Source organism: Pseudorca crassidens, chromosome 11 (genome assembly GCF_039906515.1).
Source record: "Pseudorca crassidens isolate mPseCra1 chromosome 11, mPseCra1.hap1, whole genome shotgun sequence".
Lineage (NCBI taxonomy): Eukaryota > Metazoa > Chordata > Mammalia > Artiodactyla > Delphinidae > Pseudorca > Pseudorca crassidens.
This window is the reverse complement of record NC_090306.1, coordinates 50,120,917-50,136,509: the sequence shown is the minus strand read 5'-3', so window position 1 is coordinate 50,136,509 and position 15,593 is coordinate 50,120,917. Positions and strand designations below refer to the sequence as shown.

Here is a 15,593-nt window from a genome sequence, read left to right as displayed (position 1 = left end):
CCAGAAAACTACTAGAGCTAATCAATGAATTTGGTAAAGTTGCAGGATACAAAATTAATGCACAGAAATCTCTTGCATCCCTATACACTAATCATGAAAAATCTGAAAGAGAAATTAAGGAAACACTTCCATTTACCATTGCAACAAAAAGAATAAAATACCTAGGAATAAACCTACCTGGGAGACAAAAGACCTGTATGCAGAAAACTATAAGACACTGATGAAAGAAATTAAAGATGATACCAACAGATGGAGAGACATACCATGTTCTTGGATTGGAAGAATCAATATTGTGAAAATGACTATACTACCCAACGCAATCTATAGATTCAATGCACTCCCTATCAAATTACCAATGGCATTTTTTATGGAACTAGAACAAAAAATCTTAAAATTTGTATGGGGACACAAATTTGAATAGCCAAAGCAGTCTTGAGGGAAAAAAACGGAGCTGGAGGAATCAGACTCCCTGACTTCAGACTATACTACAAAGCTACAGTAATCAAGACAATACAGTACTGACACAAAAACAGAAACATAGATCAATGGAACAAGATAGCAAAGCCAGAGATAAACCCAGGCACCTATGGTCAACTAACTTATGACAAAGGAGGCAAGCATATACAATGGATAAAAGACAGTCTCTTCAGTAAGTGGTGCTGGGAAAACTGGACAGCTACATATAAAAGAATGAAATTAGAACACTCCCTAACACCATACACAAAAATAAACTCAAAATAGATTCGAGACCTAAATGTAAGACTGGACACTATAAAACTCTTAGAGGAAAACATAGGAAGAACACTCTTTGACATAAATCACAGCAAGACCTTTTTTGATCCACCTCCTAGAGTAATGGAAATAAAAACAAAAATAAACAAATGGGACCTAATGAAACTTCAAAGTTTTTGCACAGCAAAGGAAACCATAAATAAGACGAAAAGGCAACGCTCAGAATGGGAGAAAATATTTGCAAACGAATCAATGAACAAAGGATTAATCTCCAAAATATATAAACAGCTCATTAAGCTCAATATTAAAGAAACAAACAACCCAATCCAAAAATGGGCAGAAGACCTAAATAGACATTTCTCCAAAGAAGACATAGAGATGGCCAAGAAGCACATGAAAAGCTGCTCAACATCACTAATTATTAGAGAAATGCAAATCAAAACTACAATGAGGTATCACCTCACACCGGTTAGAATGGGCATCATCAGAAAATCTACAAACAACAAATGCTGGAGGGGGTGTGGAGAAAAGGAACCCTCTTGCACTGTTGGTGGGAATGTCAATTGAAACAGCCACTATGGAGAACAATATGGAGGTTCCTTAAAAAACTAAAAATAGAATTACCATATGACCCAGGAATCCTACTACTGGGCATATACCCAGAGAAAACCGTAATTCAAAAAGACACATGCAGCCAGTGTTCATTGCAGCACTATTTACAATAGCAAGGTCATGGAAGCAACCTAAATGCCCATCAACAGACGAATGGATAAAAAAGTTGTGGTACATATATACAATGGAATATTACTCAGCCATAAAAATGAATGAAATTGGGTCATTTGTTGAGAAGTGGATGGATCTAGAGACTGTCATACAGAGTGAAGTAAGTCAGAAAGAGAAAAACAAATATCGTATATTAAAGCATATATGTGGAACCTAGAAAAATGGTACCGATGAACTGGTGCAGGGCAGAAGTTGAGACCAGATGTAGAGAAGAAACATGGACACCAAGCGGGGAAAGTGGCAGAGGTGGGATGGTGGGATGAACTGGGAGATTGGGATTGACATATATACAGTAATATGTATAAAATGGATAACTAATAAGAACCTGCTGTATAAGTAAATAAATAAAATTCTACAATTTTTAAAAAACTGCAATTAGAAGACCTAAATATACATTTCTGCAAAGAAGACATACAGATGGCCAAGAGGCACATGAAAAGATGCTCAACATTGCTAATTATTTGAGAAATGCAAATCAAAACTACAATGAGGTATCACCTCACACCGGTCAGAATGGCCATCATCAAAAAGTCTACAAACAATAAATCCTGGAGAGGGTGTGGAGAAAAGGGAAACCTCATGCACTGCTGGTAGGAATGTAAACTGGTACAACCACTATGGAGAACCATATGGAGGTTCCTTAAAAAACTAAAAATAGAGCTATCATCTGATCCAGCAATCCCACTCCTGGGCATATATTGAGAAAAAAACACAGTTCTAAAGGATACGTGCATCCCAGTGTTCACTGTAGCGCTGTTTACAGTAGCCACGACATGGAAGCAACCTAAATGTCCATTGACAAATGAATGGATAAAGAAGATGTGGTACACATATACAGTGGAATATTACTCAGCCATTAAAAAGAATGAAATAATGCCATTTGCAGCACCATGTATGGACCTAGAGATTATCATACTAAGTGAAGTAAGTCAGACAAAGCCACACTCATATGATATCGCTTATATGGGGAATGTAAAAAAAAAATGATGCAAATGAACTTATTTACAAAAGAGAAACAGGCTCAAAGACTTAGAGAACGAACTTATGGATACTGGGGGCAGGTGGGGGGGTGGGTAGGGGGGAGGGATAGATTGGGAGTTTGGGATTGACATATACACACTGCTATATTTAAAATAACCTACAAGATCCTACTATATAGCACAGGGCACTCTGCTCAATATTATGTAATAACCTAAATGGGAAAAGAATTTGAAAAAGAATAGATACATGTATATGTATAACTGAATCACTTTGCTGTACATCTGAAACTAACACAACATTGTTAATCAACTATATTCCAATATAAAATTTAAAAAAAGAACTGCAATTATTTAATCTGCAAAGAGGAAAGCTAAGGACTATTTCTGGTAATAGCTTCTGTTTTGCCCAGAAGAAGCAGAAAAGCTCAAATGGCAGCAAGAGAGCAGAAGGAATTCATTTATGTGGGTTCTAAAGATAAATGCTCAGACTGAAAAGGTTGTTCAAGTCTGAAATCACTGCCATGGGAGTGGAGGAGGCTGCCTGCTGCAGACTTGGTTGTGCTGGGGGCAAGGAGATAAGCAAGGTCCCCTTGAAAGCTTCTTCATGCTCTGTGTCAGTATTTCCCTGGAAATCTTTTTGTATGTATGTTTAAACATAATAGAAGTGTGTAAATCTCTGGGCTAAAAACTTACGATTTTAGCAGCAAAGTATTTGTTCTGCCTCAGTGTAATAGGAGCACAATGTCATGTTGAAAGGGACCCCATAAAGCTGAAAATCCTTCTTCATTCTCTATTTGAAAATACTTGCACAGAACAATATTGGGAATTCTGTAGCTTGATAGTGATTCTTAGATTTAGGGACAGATACAGAGTTTTGAATTCAGGGAACCTGATTTTGAGAATATTCATGACAAAGTCACCTTAATAATTTGATAGTCAGGCCTGGGTGAATATCCAATGTGTAAGAGAATGAAACTATAAATAAAAGCAGTAAGTAACTCATGTATAAGCCCTCTTCTGGTTTGGAAATGCAAATGAATTCTTAGTATATAGGCCAATTGTTCATCTAAGAAGTGGGAGAAAAATATTCTTCAGAAAAGTTCCCAGGAGGGATATGGGAATATTTTTAGTAAATATGCCTAATCATTCTTTTTGACCTCATGGCACAAATCATAACAAATTGAGTTATACAGTAACTTTCTGATACGGCATGACAAAATTCCTATTAAAATATCTCAGGATCTGTACAGTATGCTGTCCTAACACACAAATTAAGGGTTTTATATGAAAGTTAAAAAATGTTTTTGGTTTGTTTTCCATCTTAGCATTAATTCTTTCCCTCCTGTTACTTAGGACAAATAGTTGAGGGTTTATTTAATTCCAACATTCTTTTGGTCAATAATCCCAGCAGGAGAATGTTTCTGTAGTTAACTCACTTTATCTCCCCGAATAATGAAAAGAAAGCAGCAATCTGAGAGTTAAGTAATAGTCACTAGAATCTATCAGGAGCTTTATAGTGTACTGATGTAACATTCGTCACCCTGTTTTACAGGTAAAGAAAATGAAGCATAGAGTTGTTCGGTCAGCCAAAGTTACAGGGCTTCTGACCTCAGTGTCAGACTTGGGACCACCTTGCAGCCCCTGTAACAAATTCTCAAGCATTTGGATTTCTGCATTTCTGACAGGGTGGGCTATTATCTATGTGTTGAGATTCCCAGGGGAGTCTTAGTATTGCTGCTGGCTAGAGGAAGACATGGAACAGGGTAGGAAGAAGTGAAAATATCCTGAGGTCCTTAAAGGAGTGGAGAAATTTGAAGACCACACACAGAAATGCTCTGTTCCTGGGGAAGGACACTCACCATTGAGAAAAATCTGAGGGTCACAGCCGCTGTGAGCCTTCACCCATTTCCCACCTCCACCACAGGGCTCCCAGCTCCCAGCAGCTCTAGCCTCCACTGAGGTGATTTCCAGGGACCCCAGTTTTGTCCACCATATGAGTTTTCCTCAGGGCACATATTATTCCTAGCGGGTGACTTGAGAAATGAGTAAAATAAAAGGTATCATATGTTTAATTTATAGTTAAGTGAACACGCAGATAACATTGTTCTCAATTCAAGCAATTTCCCACAATTGGCCAACTTGAGAGAAACAGATGCGTGGCTATCTTCATTTTTCTAAATATTTTCTAAAGAGTTCAAACATGTTCATTGCAGCGTTTTTGCAAAGTAAGATTCTCTTCTCCTGCTCTTTAAGTGAAGCATGGTAACTTTTTTGTGAGAAAAGGAGGCTCTCTATTTCTTCTAAAATGCCTTAATGAATGGGAAAGATATGGTTAGGTTACAGAGTACAGCAACATTTGCTTTTGGCATCAGTATCTGGGGATTTTTGTGCTTTTCTTCCTCCTTTGCCTTATCTCTTTTCCTTTTTCACAGTTCACACTTACACAAACTGTGTCATTCATTGTAATGATAAAGCAAGTACTGAGTGTTTAGCTTTCATTCTTGTCCTTGGATGTTAAAACTGACAGCTTAGCACCTCTATTACTTTTTATCGGTGAGTCATTGCCCTTGCCAGCACTCAAGATAAGAAAGTCTCACACTTGCCAGAGGGAGAAAAAAAAAAAAAACAGGAAAACTGAAAAGAGCACTGGGGCTGAGTTGTACTAACCACAGAATGGAGGGTGGGAGGCTGTTTAGAAAATAGATGGACCTTGCCATTCTCCAAGACAAAGTTATAAATGAGAAACTGTCCAGTGTGATTTAGATCATTTCCAATGGAGAGTCAATTTTCAACTACCCAGTTAACCTGTATAAACCTCTAAGGAGTAGAGAAATTCAACACGTGATCGCATTTTAATCCAAACGTTAAAAGACCTACATTCAAAATGAATCTGATCACCTCACACTAAATCCTTGTTTATGAAAGACTAGCCACAAGAGCTGAAAATTGCCATTTGATACTACTGCACCCTGTGTGTGTGTGTGTGTGTGTGTGTGTGTGTGTGTGCGCGCGCATGCGCGTGTATGTAGTTATTGTGAATAACTACAGAATAACTACACCATGAGAGGATCAGAGAATTCAGTGATACATTAAGGCTGTTTTGGGGGTCACAGTTATTCACTGATAAATTTGGGGAGATTAAACAAAATTGTATGTTCCTTTTTTCCCTCTAATACAGACCATCTTTCCTGGCACTGTGTCTTCATCCCTATTGTTTAGGTACTAAAAGAAACTGCACAGGGCTGTGAGAGACCTCAAAGACATTCAGTCCTCACCTGCTCAGGGAGACACGCCATGGAGGTTCTGCCCTGTAGTTTGTGAAGGGTTTGGGAAATCTTAGTTTGTGAAAATATTACATTGATTTAAAGTTTCCATGTTGCACTAGTTCGTCTTTCTATTGACTGAATGGTTCAGGATATACTGAGATGGAGAATAGCTATATTTAATGTGCGACAATGACTTTCTGTATCATCATAGTTTGCTCTCTCAAAAACTATGTGAACTTCTGAGCAAGCACAAGCCACACCCATAAAACATCCTCTGCTAATTGATTCCCAATTATGATGCCTTTAAAGTGGAACAAGAACTTAAAGATGCTTGCAAAGCAAGGTGTGTGAAGAAATCTAGATTTCTAATGTCTCCCCAGTTTTTACAACTGTCTCACCCAAATCTAATCTGACAGCATTGCACGTTAGTGATTACCTGTAAAGAATCTTTCCAAAGCTTCAAATTCATTATCATAGAAATGAAGTTACTTCTGGTAGATGCAATATTTAATTGTGTAATTATAGATATAAACAAGACTGGAACTCCAGTGGGTAGGAGCAAACTTGCGAAGAGAGGACTGGGGAGGGGCCGGTAGCCACTAGATTTCAGCTAGTCTTAGGCATTAGTCCATAAATCTTAGAGGGGGAACAGAGAATAACAGCTAATCCAGTAAACTGATAAATGAAAATCAGATAAGAGAGTGTTTATTGTATCCCCAACTTACAGATGAAGAAACTGAGGTACTGAAAATTTAAGCAACTTAATCAACATCACGTAACTGGTAAAACCCGTAAAGGATATATAGGATACATGGCTACATGGAAAGTCATTATCACACATTAAGCATTATTTAGTAAGTACTAAAGTGAAAATGACCAATTACATTCCAGTGAATACCGGATGTGCTGGGAGTGCATTCGAGGGATAGCTAAAACAGGACTCAGGAAAACCTTCTCCAAAAGAGGGATGCTTAAGCCGAAGGGCCAACCAATCAGACAAAAGAGGGGCAGAGAATGATCTGGACAGAGGGACCAGCATGTGAAGGAAGGCCAAATGGAAAGAGCACAGCATGGGGAGAAAACTGCAGATAGGTCCTGGAGTAAAAGAGAGATGAGCAAATAAAATGAGTTAAAGAGGTAAGTAGAGGCCAAGCACACAAAAACGCTGCATAAGTCACTCTAAAGAATTTAAGCTTTACTTTGAGGACAATGGGAGCAAGAGAAAGGAATTAGGCAGTTGAGTCACAGAAGCAGATTTGAGCTTCTGGGGTATCACTTGACTGCACTGTGGAGAAAGGACTGGAATGCCAGACAGGAAAGAGGCTGTGTCAGTAATCCAAGCAAGAAGCTGATAGGGGGCTGAGTTTGCATAATGTCTATAGAGATAGGAGATATATTTAGTTGCTACCTTCATTAGGACTTGCTAATTGATTGATGGTAGGGGTGGTGGTGAGAATGAGGAAATGTGAATTAGGCTTCTGGGGCAGTAGTCATCTGAATGGAGGCAGGTATCATTCCTTGAGATAGTGAACTCAGGAGGAAAAGGAGTAAGTTTCAGGGGTGGTGAAATTTAATTCTAGATATGTTGTTACATTTGAACATTCAATTTGAGACAACCTACAGGTGGCTGAAATACGTGCGTCTAGAGTTTAGGAGAAAGATCTGGGCTAGAAATATAGTTGTGGTAAATATCAGAATATGGATGTAAATGCAATTCACAAAAGAAGATGAAGTAATATAAGGAGCGTATAGAATGGGGAAAGAAAATGAGCCAACCCCCCCCAAATGGTACCCAATTTCTGATCATCTGTCACATGCGTGACACATCAATGAGCAGGCCACCATACTCGTGGCACCATGCCTACATCTAATGGCACATGTATAATGGCATCTTTCTTCTTTTTAAAAACTCCAATGCACTAAGCCTGATTTTCCTTATATGAAATAGATGAGAGAGACTGGGCTGGAAAATCCATACCATGACTGGGGTGTGCCTTGACACTCCCAAGCAGGCAAAATAATAACTCAAAACTGAAGTACCCTCATTATAAATATTTTCTAATTGTACATCATCAAAAAAAAAAAAAAGGCGGTGGGGTGGATGTTAACAGTAGCTGGAAAGAAGAGGATGGGGTATCATATCTAAAGTGGTGTGCCTCAACTTCACAGTTGAGTCTTTTCCCGCCCTCGTGAATGGTGTGTTCATACAGGTAATTTGCCACAGTGGAAATCAATGGGCATGAGTTGGAGTTCAAGTCTCAACTCTCCAAGCGATCTCCACTCCTCAATAATGAGCAGTTTAAGCAGCCCAAAGCATGCTTTGGCAGACAACATGCAAGAAACAATGTGCAGAGGTGAAAGTATAAAAGTAAGTTTTCAGTTTTTGCCACAAACAAGTGTAGCTCCTCACCCAGAGGAGGAGGGTGTTCCCAGATGATCTCTGAGGTCTCCATCATTTCCTGTGGGCTCAATCACCTGCAAGAGTAAGACAAGGCACAGACTTCACTGGCAAGTCCTGTAGGCCTGAATCCTCCCCTGGCGGAGGGATCCAGCAAGTACTACTTCTAGCCTGGTAGCACTCTCAATCAGGATTTGTCATCACTCAAGGCACAGGTGAACCATGGTGCATATATTAATTTTTCCTGCAAGGTCCTTGTTTTCATTTGGCTTTGAAATATTATGGTGACTACTTTTATTATTTGTACCTATGGCGTGCGATCTGTGATTGCCATCACGGTATATTAGAAGGTCATTTCCCATAATTTCTCCCCAGCTCTATCCAATGCACTAACGCTGTCTATTTGTAACTCAATATACCATTTCCAATACCATGACTTTTTCATTTTATTACTCTTTTTACTTTTGGAACTGACATCCGGAAAAAACGCGACCAGTGTTAATGTTAAAAAAAACCAACAACTGTATTTTTATTGAAACCATTGTTTCCTCTGTGAATAGTAGGATAATTTATACTTATTTTAAAATTTGGAATGCAAGGTTTCCTAATAACAGAACTAACTTTACTCCCCTTAAGTGCCCCCAAATACCTCCAACTCCGAGAGCTGGCCTAATATTTGCTCACTTGGTTGCTCACTCCCTTTTTCTCTTCAACTCCATTTGATATATGTTTCCCAGGACGTAGTGGAGACTTCTGGCCCGAGAGGCTGGAAAATGTAACTCGGAATTTCCTACAATCTCAGCTCCGCTTTCTCAGCGCTCCGACCCGGGGCGGGAGCCTTGTTATTGTCACGTGGCCACGGGGGCGAAGCGCCCAGCAGGCCAATGGGCTCGCGCGGGCCTTGGCGGCTCCGCCGCGCGGGGACCTGGCGCTCCGCTGAGGGGAGGAGGCGAAAAAGTTTCTTTTGCGGGCGAGGAGAGGCCTTGGCGCGCGGACGCTGCTCCCACTGCAACTCTGCCGCAGCTGGCCGTTCTTTTCGGTTTCCCTCTCGCTTCCCCGGGGCATGAAAGAACTTTACTGCCAGGACTAAAAGAAAGGGGTTTACCTGGGAGCGTTAGAGGACTGGAAGTTGGTGCAGGGCCCCGAGCGCGCGCCGGCGCGGATCCCGGGTCAGAGCGAGGGACTGCAGGACCGCGATGGGCGCGCCGACGTTCCGCGCGCCCGCGGCGGCTCTGGGATTGCTGCTGTGCGCGGTGCTGGGATGCGCGGGCCCTGCCGAGGGCGGCGGCCGCGGGGCCCTGGGGCCGCCTTCTGGGGTCGGCGCAGAGCACCGGTGCCCCGTTCCGTGCCGCTGCCTCGGGGACCTTCTGGACTGCAGTCGCCAGCGGCTGTCGCGTCTGCCCGAGCCGCTCCCGCCCTGGGTCGCTCGGCTGTAAGTATTCTTCCTGAGGGCGGAGGGGGAGCCACTCGAGATTCGGGACTGCGGGCGAGGGGCCAGGATGCTCGGCGCGCAGCAGCTTTTTCCAGGGCACCTCCTCTTGGCCCAGGCCTCCAGCGGCCCTCCGCGGAGATGGAAAAGGAGCCGACCGGGCCTCAGTCTCCCTCCATCCCCCGGCGCCTGGCGGGCCGCGCAGGTGGGCCCTGAGAGCGCCCCACCCGGCCGCAGGTGGGCGAGGGGATGCAGCCGCTGACAACTCCCAGGGGCAGAATCGACGTCCTGCGCCTGGAGCTCGCCTAGGGGGCTCAGATGCGCGCCCTGCCAGGCCGGGGCGGGAGAGTTGGCAACCTGCTGCCGCCCTGAGTTCGCAGTTCTCACTTTGAGAGGATGATCCCGCGGCTCAATAGTTTCTAACAGGTTCATGCCACTTTTCGCGTTCCCAACTAGTAATCGAACGCGCTCCTTTCGTTTGGGAAGCCCCCTCTACAGAGTTAGGTCACTGTCCAAGCTGTGGTGGACATCCTTTTGTTGTTCTTTACCCTGGGCTTAATTTCGCATTAGTAAATTCCCCTCTTCGACCAAACTGTAAGAAGTTGGCAAGAGTGATCAATGGATAAGGAAGGGAAGGAACTAGAGTTGTTTCAGAACCGAGAGCGTGATTTATGTAGCTTCTCAGCAGGTCCAGAAGGTTTAGGAGAGAGCGCTGGGTGCTGTTATGCAAGTTTGGGGATGCTAGATGTGAAGTCCGAAAACCTGAAATCACTGCCAACTGCCAGAACGAGGAAGAAAATGTAGTTTAGTTCCAAATGTCATCTTGTTCTCTCCCACTCTCTTTTTGTTAAAGTTGGAAGATTGGTGCAAAATGTAAACAGTCAAAACTTGTGTTTCTTTTTTTTCAAAGTAGCTATCCTGTTAAAATAACAAAAGTGCAGTCCATCCTTAATGCTGAGATTTGGCTGTAGCAGAATTGCAGTGGAAATTTGAAACTCTGGAAACAACTCTAGTCGACTGTCCTAACATCCAAATAATAGTGGTAGGAAGTTTGATCAGGTAGTTTAAGAAATTGTGTTTTTAAATCATTGTGCTCATCAAAGTCTTTATTTGTAGAACTGTGGACCATCAAAAGCATATTCTTTGTGTCAATATGCCTCAGTTTAATAAAAAAAAAAGTAGAAGTAGAGAGTTTTAGGTTGATATGTAATCTCTTATCATGGGATGTCTTGTTTAGTAGTTTTTATTACAGTTGAAGAAGGAGATAAGGACTTTAACCTAAAGCAGGAAGACTTTCAATTAGTTGTGGCTAATTCTGTTCAATTGCCTCTTGTGGAGGTCATGTTGCCTTATTCATGAGATGTGAATGGCTCTATTGACATCATATGGAACTGAACATTTGAATGACTGGAGGTGAACACGTATGAATAATAGAGGGATGAGAAAGAGAAAGAATACAGTGCTTCCTGGGGTGTGTTTAGAAATGCTCAAATCATTCACCAGGTCTAACTTATATTCAGTAGTTTCTCAATGTTAAGTGGCCTATCGGATCATGCCAGGGTGCAGTATATTTTTGTGTGTGAATATCTCTTTTAAAAATTGGATGTCTTAAAAAAAAACAAACTGTATTGCTCTTGATTAGAAGTTGAGTTAAACCAAAAGGGGTTTGATACCTATTCAAACCTGGTCTTAAAAGTAGCTGACCTAATTAGGATTTTGTTTTGCAGATAATTTGGTGGCACACTAAAAACAAATTACAGTTTATTTGGTTAGCACAATCTTTAATTACATTTCCGCCAGCAGTAAATTGTCTTAATACAAGTCCACATTCCTTAAATGTATGCGAAAATAAGTTCCACTTGTACAAATAAGCACTACGCCTGTTGTCAGAAACCCTGCTGTGATCACTCATTGGACAGCTCTGTCATTCTTGTACTTGTGTGACTTTGTAGTTGTCACCAAACCATGTGGTCCAAATTCTTGATTGTAAATGTTTCTTTTGTTTGTGCCTGAAGCTCTAGAGGTCTCCTTTCTCCACCTTTGAAAGGAGCAGAAAAAATACATGGAATTGAGCCTTAACTTCTGTTTAACTCGGTATTTGGAGCAGGAGGCATAAGATAGCTGCTTCTTAAATTTTACATAATTTGAAAAGCTTTTAAGGAGACTGTTCCCAGAGTTCAGAAATAAGTAGAAAAATGCATATTGTTCTTCCCCATATCTTAACTTCCTTTTCCTCAGTTAATTAAAGTAAAAGTTCTCCTTAGAAATACTTCTTGAGAGCACTCTTCAGAAAAAGTTTGGTGTCTAGCTTTTGTTTCATTTGTTGAATTGGTAAGTTAAAAACTTAATCTATTTAATGTACGTGTGTGCGTGTATTTTTTTCCAGTTTATTCAGTTGTAATTTATGGCCATAGGAATCCCATGTGTGAAAAGTTGAATTGTTTGAGCTGTAAAATCGTCATATTGTAGTTAGTTCTCTTTTCAAAAAGGAACTTTTAATCCTTTAATGAAAGTGGCTCTTAAAACAGTCAGTATTTTCAGCGTTCCTTACAACTGCCTTTAAAAGCAGACTGGAGTTTACATCTAGAGTATGTGCTTACAACGAGTTGGGAGCCCAAAGAGGAGGGCTAGTTAGAATATGTTTACTTAGCCAAAAGAGGGAAAAGTTGCCCAATTATCAAGAAGAGTTTCAAGTATTATTAAAATCTCAATGGAATTTCAGAACTATTTGTTTTCTCACATAGAAAGCTTTGAGTTAGCTGGGCTCAGGCAAAAAAAAGTCTGAAAGGTACTTTCTGCTGGTGTGGCTTCTTTAGTGTCTGCCTGTTATAAATCCTCTGGTTCGTACCAAAATTGGGGCTCGGGTTAGGGGTATTAGTCCTTATGATTTTCACAGCTGTTTTTCTATATTTTCCAGACTAAAACTTGAACATAGCAGGCTGATTTATGAGTCACTTTGGATCAGTGTCTTAAAACAGCTACAGCTTGGCTTTTTGTTTTTCAGCCTTCCAGATTTCTGCTGAATTAGCAGCTCTGCAGGCCCCAGTGGGATTGATTAAGAAGCTGTGCTGGATTTGCATTTTAAAATTTGACTTGGAAGTCAGATTTCCAAATGCTAAAAGGAGGAAAATGAGAGCTGGAACCAAATGTTGTATATTAATTATTTTCCATATATATTTATTCGCTTGCTAATATGCAGGAAAAGAGACTTCTCTCTATTGTGTAGAGTTTGGTTTGCAAGTGTTTGGCCGGCTGAGTTTTGGGTAAATAGTTCACACCTCCCTACCTCGCCACCTTTCCCATTTATTAACCTCATTACAAAAAGTTTTTTAGGAAAGGTTTCTGGGGAAGGTGGTCATTACTGGAAATCTAAAAAAACAAAGCATCTTCCTTCCTTATTGAATGTAATGGGGTTTAAGAAAACATCGACATTGTACAAGTTGAATTTGTTTTTAATGGTCTAGCCATAAAAAGCAATACAAGGAGATTTAGGAAAATATGGCATCCTTTAATCGTTTCTGAAACATAAACTGTATTAAATCTAAATTTAGGTGCATTAAAAGTTTCATGGCTTTAAGTATTTAGCAGTAAAAGTCACTTCAGGGATGATTTTTTTTTTTTCTTCCCCATATAATGTGGTTTTAATAGTACACACAGCACTGGAATGGAAGTGTGTCACAATAACTGAAATATTTAAGGTTGCCAGCTCCTGCTTCTGGATCAGAAGTGAGGGGTCCCTAGCATGTGCCCTGTTCTCTGAAGGCACAGTTTCTCATTTTACAGGTCTTTTGTTGGAGATTTCATCCTGTTACTGGTCAGGAAAAAAAAAAAAAGTGAAAGCACGCAATCTTTTTATTTTTTTATTTTTTTCCTCACCGGATTGCCCTGAGAAATAATCCTTAAAATGAAATGAAAAGTGGAATTTTTGTTTTTTCTAATCAAAAAGAAAATCACCTGTGTGAGCTGGGAATGCCAGATGGGTGCCCCTTTTCCACTGAACACTTGAAACAATAGGGGATGCAGTTGTAGGCTTAGTGCAACGTTCTTTAGTTGAGTGGGTCCAAATGAGCCTTTCTGTTGATTCAGGCTACCTCCCAGGTGAAGACCTCTTTTCCACGGTTGTTTTTTAAAGCCTGTGGGAAATCTGTGACTGTCTGGGGTGCTAAAAGCACACAGGTTTTGTCTGAATCCTAACGTGAGCCGTGGGGCCCATGGTTTCCTTGATGAACTCCAGATGGATGCGAGCTGGGCCGTGAGGGAAAGTGTCTGGTTCCAGCGTGGGGAGCATGCACAGCAGTGGTTGTAATTGCAGGATTTTTATAGTTTAAAGACTGTGCCAGATTTTTTTTCATGTTATAACTCTACCGGAACAAATCTGCTCATGTCTGTTACTGTCTGGTAGGTCTTTAGGCAAACATGTTTCAAATAAAACCTTTTGCAAATTTTTTTTTTTTTCCTTTTAGGTGAAATAGAGAAATCCAGGTTTATTGTCAAAACAAAAATTCAAAGACTGAAAGGATCTCTGATTTCTAATTGTTACCCTAATGGATGTGCACAAAGTAACACTGCGCTTCTCTGGATGTGATTTCTCTGCCTTTTTTTTTGTTGCGGGAGGCATACTTAGGTATTGATATATAGCAAATGGTTCCTGCTTTTCTCCAATCAAGTCTGGTTATCTCTAACTTCGGTTATTAAAAACTCTTCATGTTTAAGCACTGAAGGAGTTAATCTAGGAAGGGTGGGTATGCCTCTTTCACTGGGAGAGCTTTCAGCCATCCTGTGTGGCAGCCTGGTTTTCAGTAGCTGTTCAGCCATTTCATTTTCCTTAGACCAGTTTGAAGGCGCTTAGTGTATTGACCAATATAACCAAGTATTTGCCGGATTTTGTTTCACATTTTCATCCTCAATGCTGAGCTGACGTCCTAGCCTAGAATACTGCATACGTAGGCGTTCGGTTGATGTCCTATGGAAATGGTTACTAAGTTACATTGAGTCTCTGAGTTAGAGGCAGGTTTATTTTAATAATTGAAAAGAAATCTGATCACGGATTTCTGAACAGTCTACTAAACTTTGTTAGGTGGTTGATGTGGTTTAAATTATACATTATATTGAGATACTGAGATTTGGAGAATTCAGGAAAGCAGAGAGTTTGGGTTGTTTCCTACCTGCTCAACACACACACACACACACACACACACACACACACACACACACAGCAGTACTTTAAACAATTTGTTGCCTTAACCCAGGGAAACAAATATGTGTGAAAAGGAATTTCTACTTTGACTGTAATAAGGACTCTGATGCTTAGTTTTGTGATAATAAGGTTTCTTTCGAGGTTTTAGTTTCAGCAACCTGACTAATTAGCCAGTTTTCATAAGCTATGACTTCATCATATCAAGGTGGAAGTGAGGAGTTGGTAGTGGATGGGGAGGGCGAAGCAAAACAACCAGTTCACAAAGGATCTGTTCACCCTGGACCAAAACCCATCTCCTAAAACATTTGTGGGCTTGGAGCATTTGAATCTGCCAGCCTCCTGAACTAACTTTGTCCTCAGAGTTTGTATTTTGGAGTTTGCCCTCTCGTTTATGGGCAGGATGGACCAATTATTTCTTATGCTGTCGCTAGTGTTGAGAGGAGTTCATAAATCCACTCTGTCTTGCCCATCATTAAGCATTATTAGTGATTTTTGGAAACTACTTATAATTTTATTTTTGTTTTTTCATAGGGACTTAAGTCACAACAGATTGTCTTTCATCAAGGCAAGTTCCACGAGCCACCTTCACAGCCTTCGAGAAGTGTGAGTTCAGCTACTTTCTGCTTGTGGTTGGAATCAAATGTACCACCTATCACAGTATTTTATTGTAAAGAACGTTTGGGTTACAGGGAATTATTTAAAACTTTTAACTTGGGAGGGATCTTTAAATAATGTTATAAAGTTTTCACCTCTGTGGATTACAGATTGCATAATCTGCTTCTCTCTCTCTCTCTCTCTTTTGGCATTT

The 15,593-nt window shown here is 40.6% G+C and overlaps 1 protein-coding gene and 1 long non-coding RNA gene across 7 annotated transcripts in view; one reads left to right on the top strand and one right to left on the bottom strand.

The window, feature by feature from the left end:
- The window catches only part of LOC137202134 (uncharacterized), a 457,223-nt gene extending 448,130 nt beyond the window's left edge, over positions 1–9,093 (bottom strand). Inside the window, exons 1-2 of the long non-coding RNA XR_010932464.1 lie at positions 8,809–9,093; positions 8,172–8,236 (exon numbers count right to left, since the gene is read on the bottom strand). This is a non-coding gene — a long non-coding RNA (uncharacterized lncRNA). The remainder of the gene's footprint in view (positions 1–8,171; positions 8,237–8,808) is intronic.
- A 5-nt stretch (positions 9,094–9,098) lies between these two features.
- The window catches only part of LRIG3 (leucine rich repeats and immunoglobulin like domains 3), a 46,678-nt gene continuing 40,183 nt past the window's right edge, over positions 9,099–15,593 (top strand). For 3 of the 6 annotated variants that reach the window (XM_067697189.1, XM_067697186.1, XM_067697184.1), the window contains exons 1-2: positions 9,101–9,591; positions 15,317–15,388. In XM_067697189.1, coding sequence (XP_067553290.1) covers positions 9,356–9,591; positions 15,317–15,388 — 308 coding nt within the window. In that variant the 5' untranslated portion in view covers positions 9,101–9,355. Of the gene's footprint in view, positions 9,592–15,316; positions 15,389–15,593 lie in introns of those variants that run through there. The other 3 variants (XM_067697188.1, XM_067697187.1, XM_067697190.1) reach the window with 3 other exon arrangements.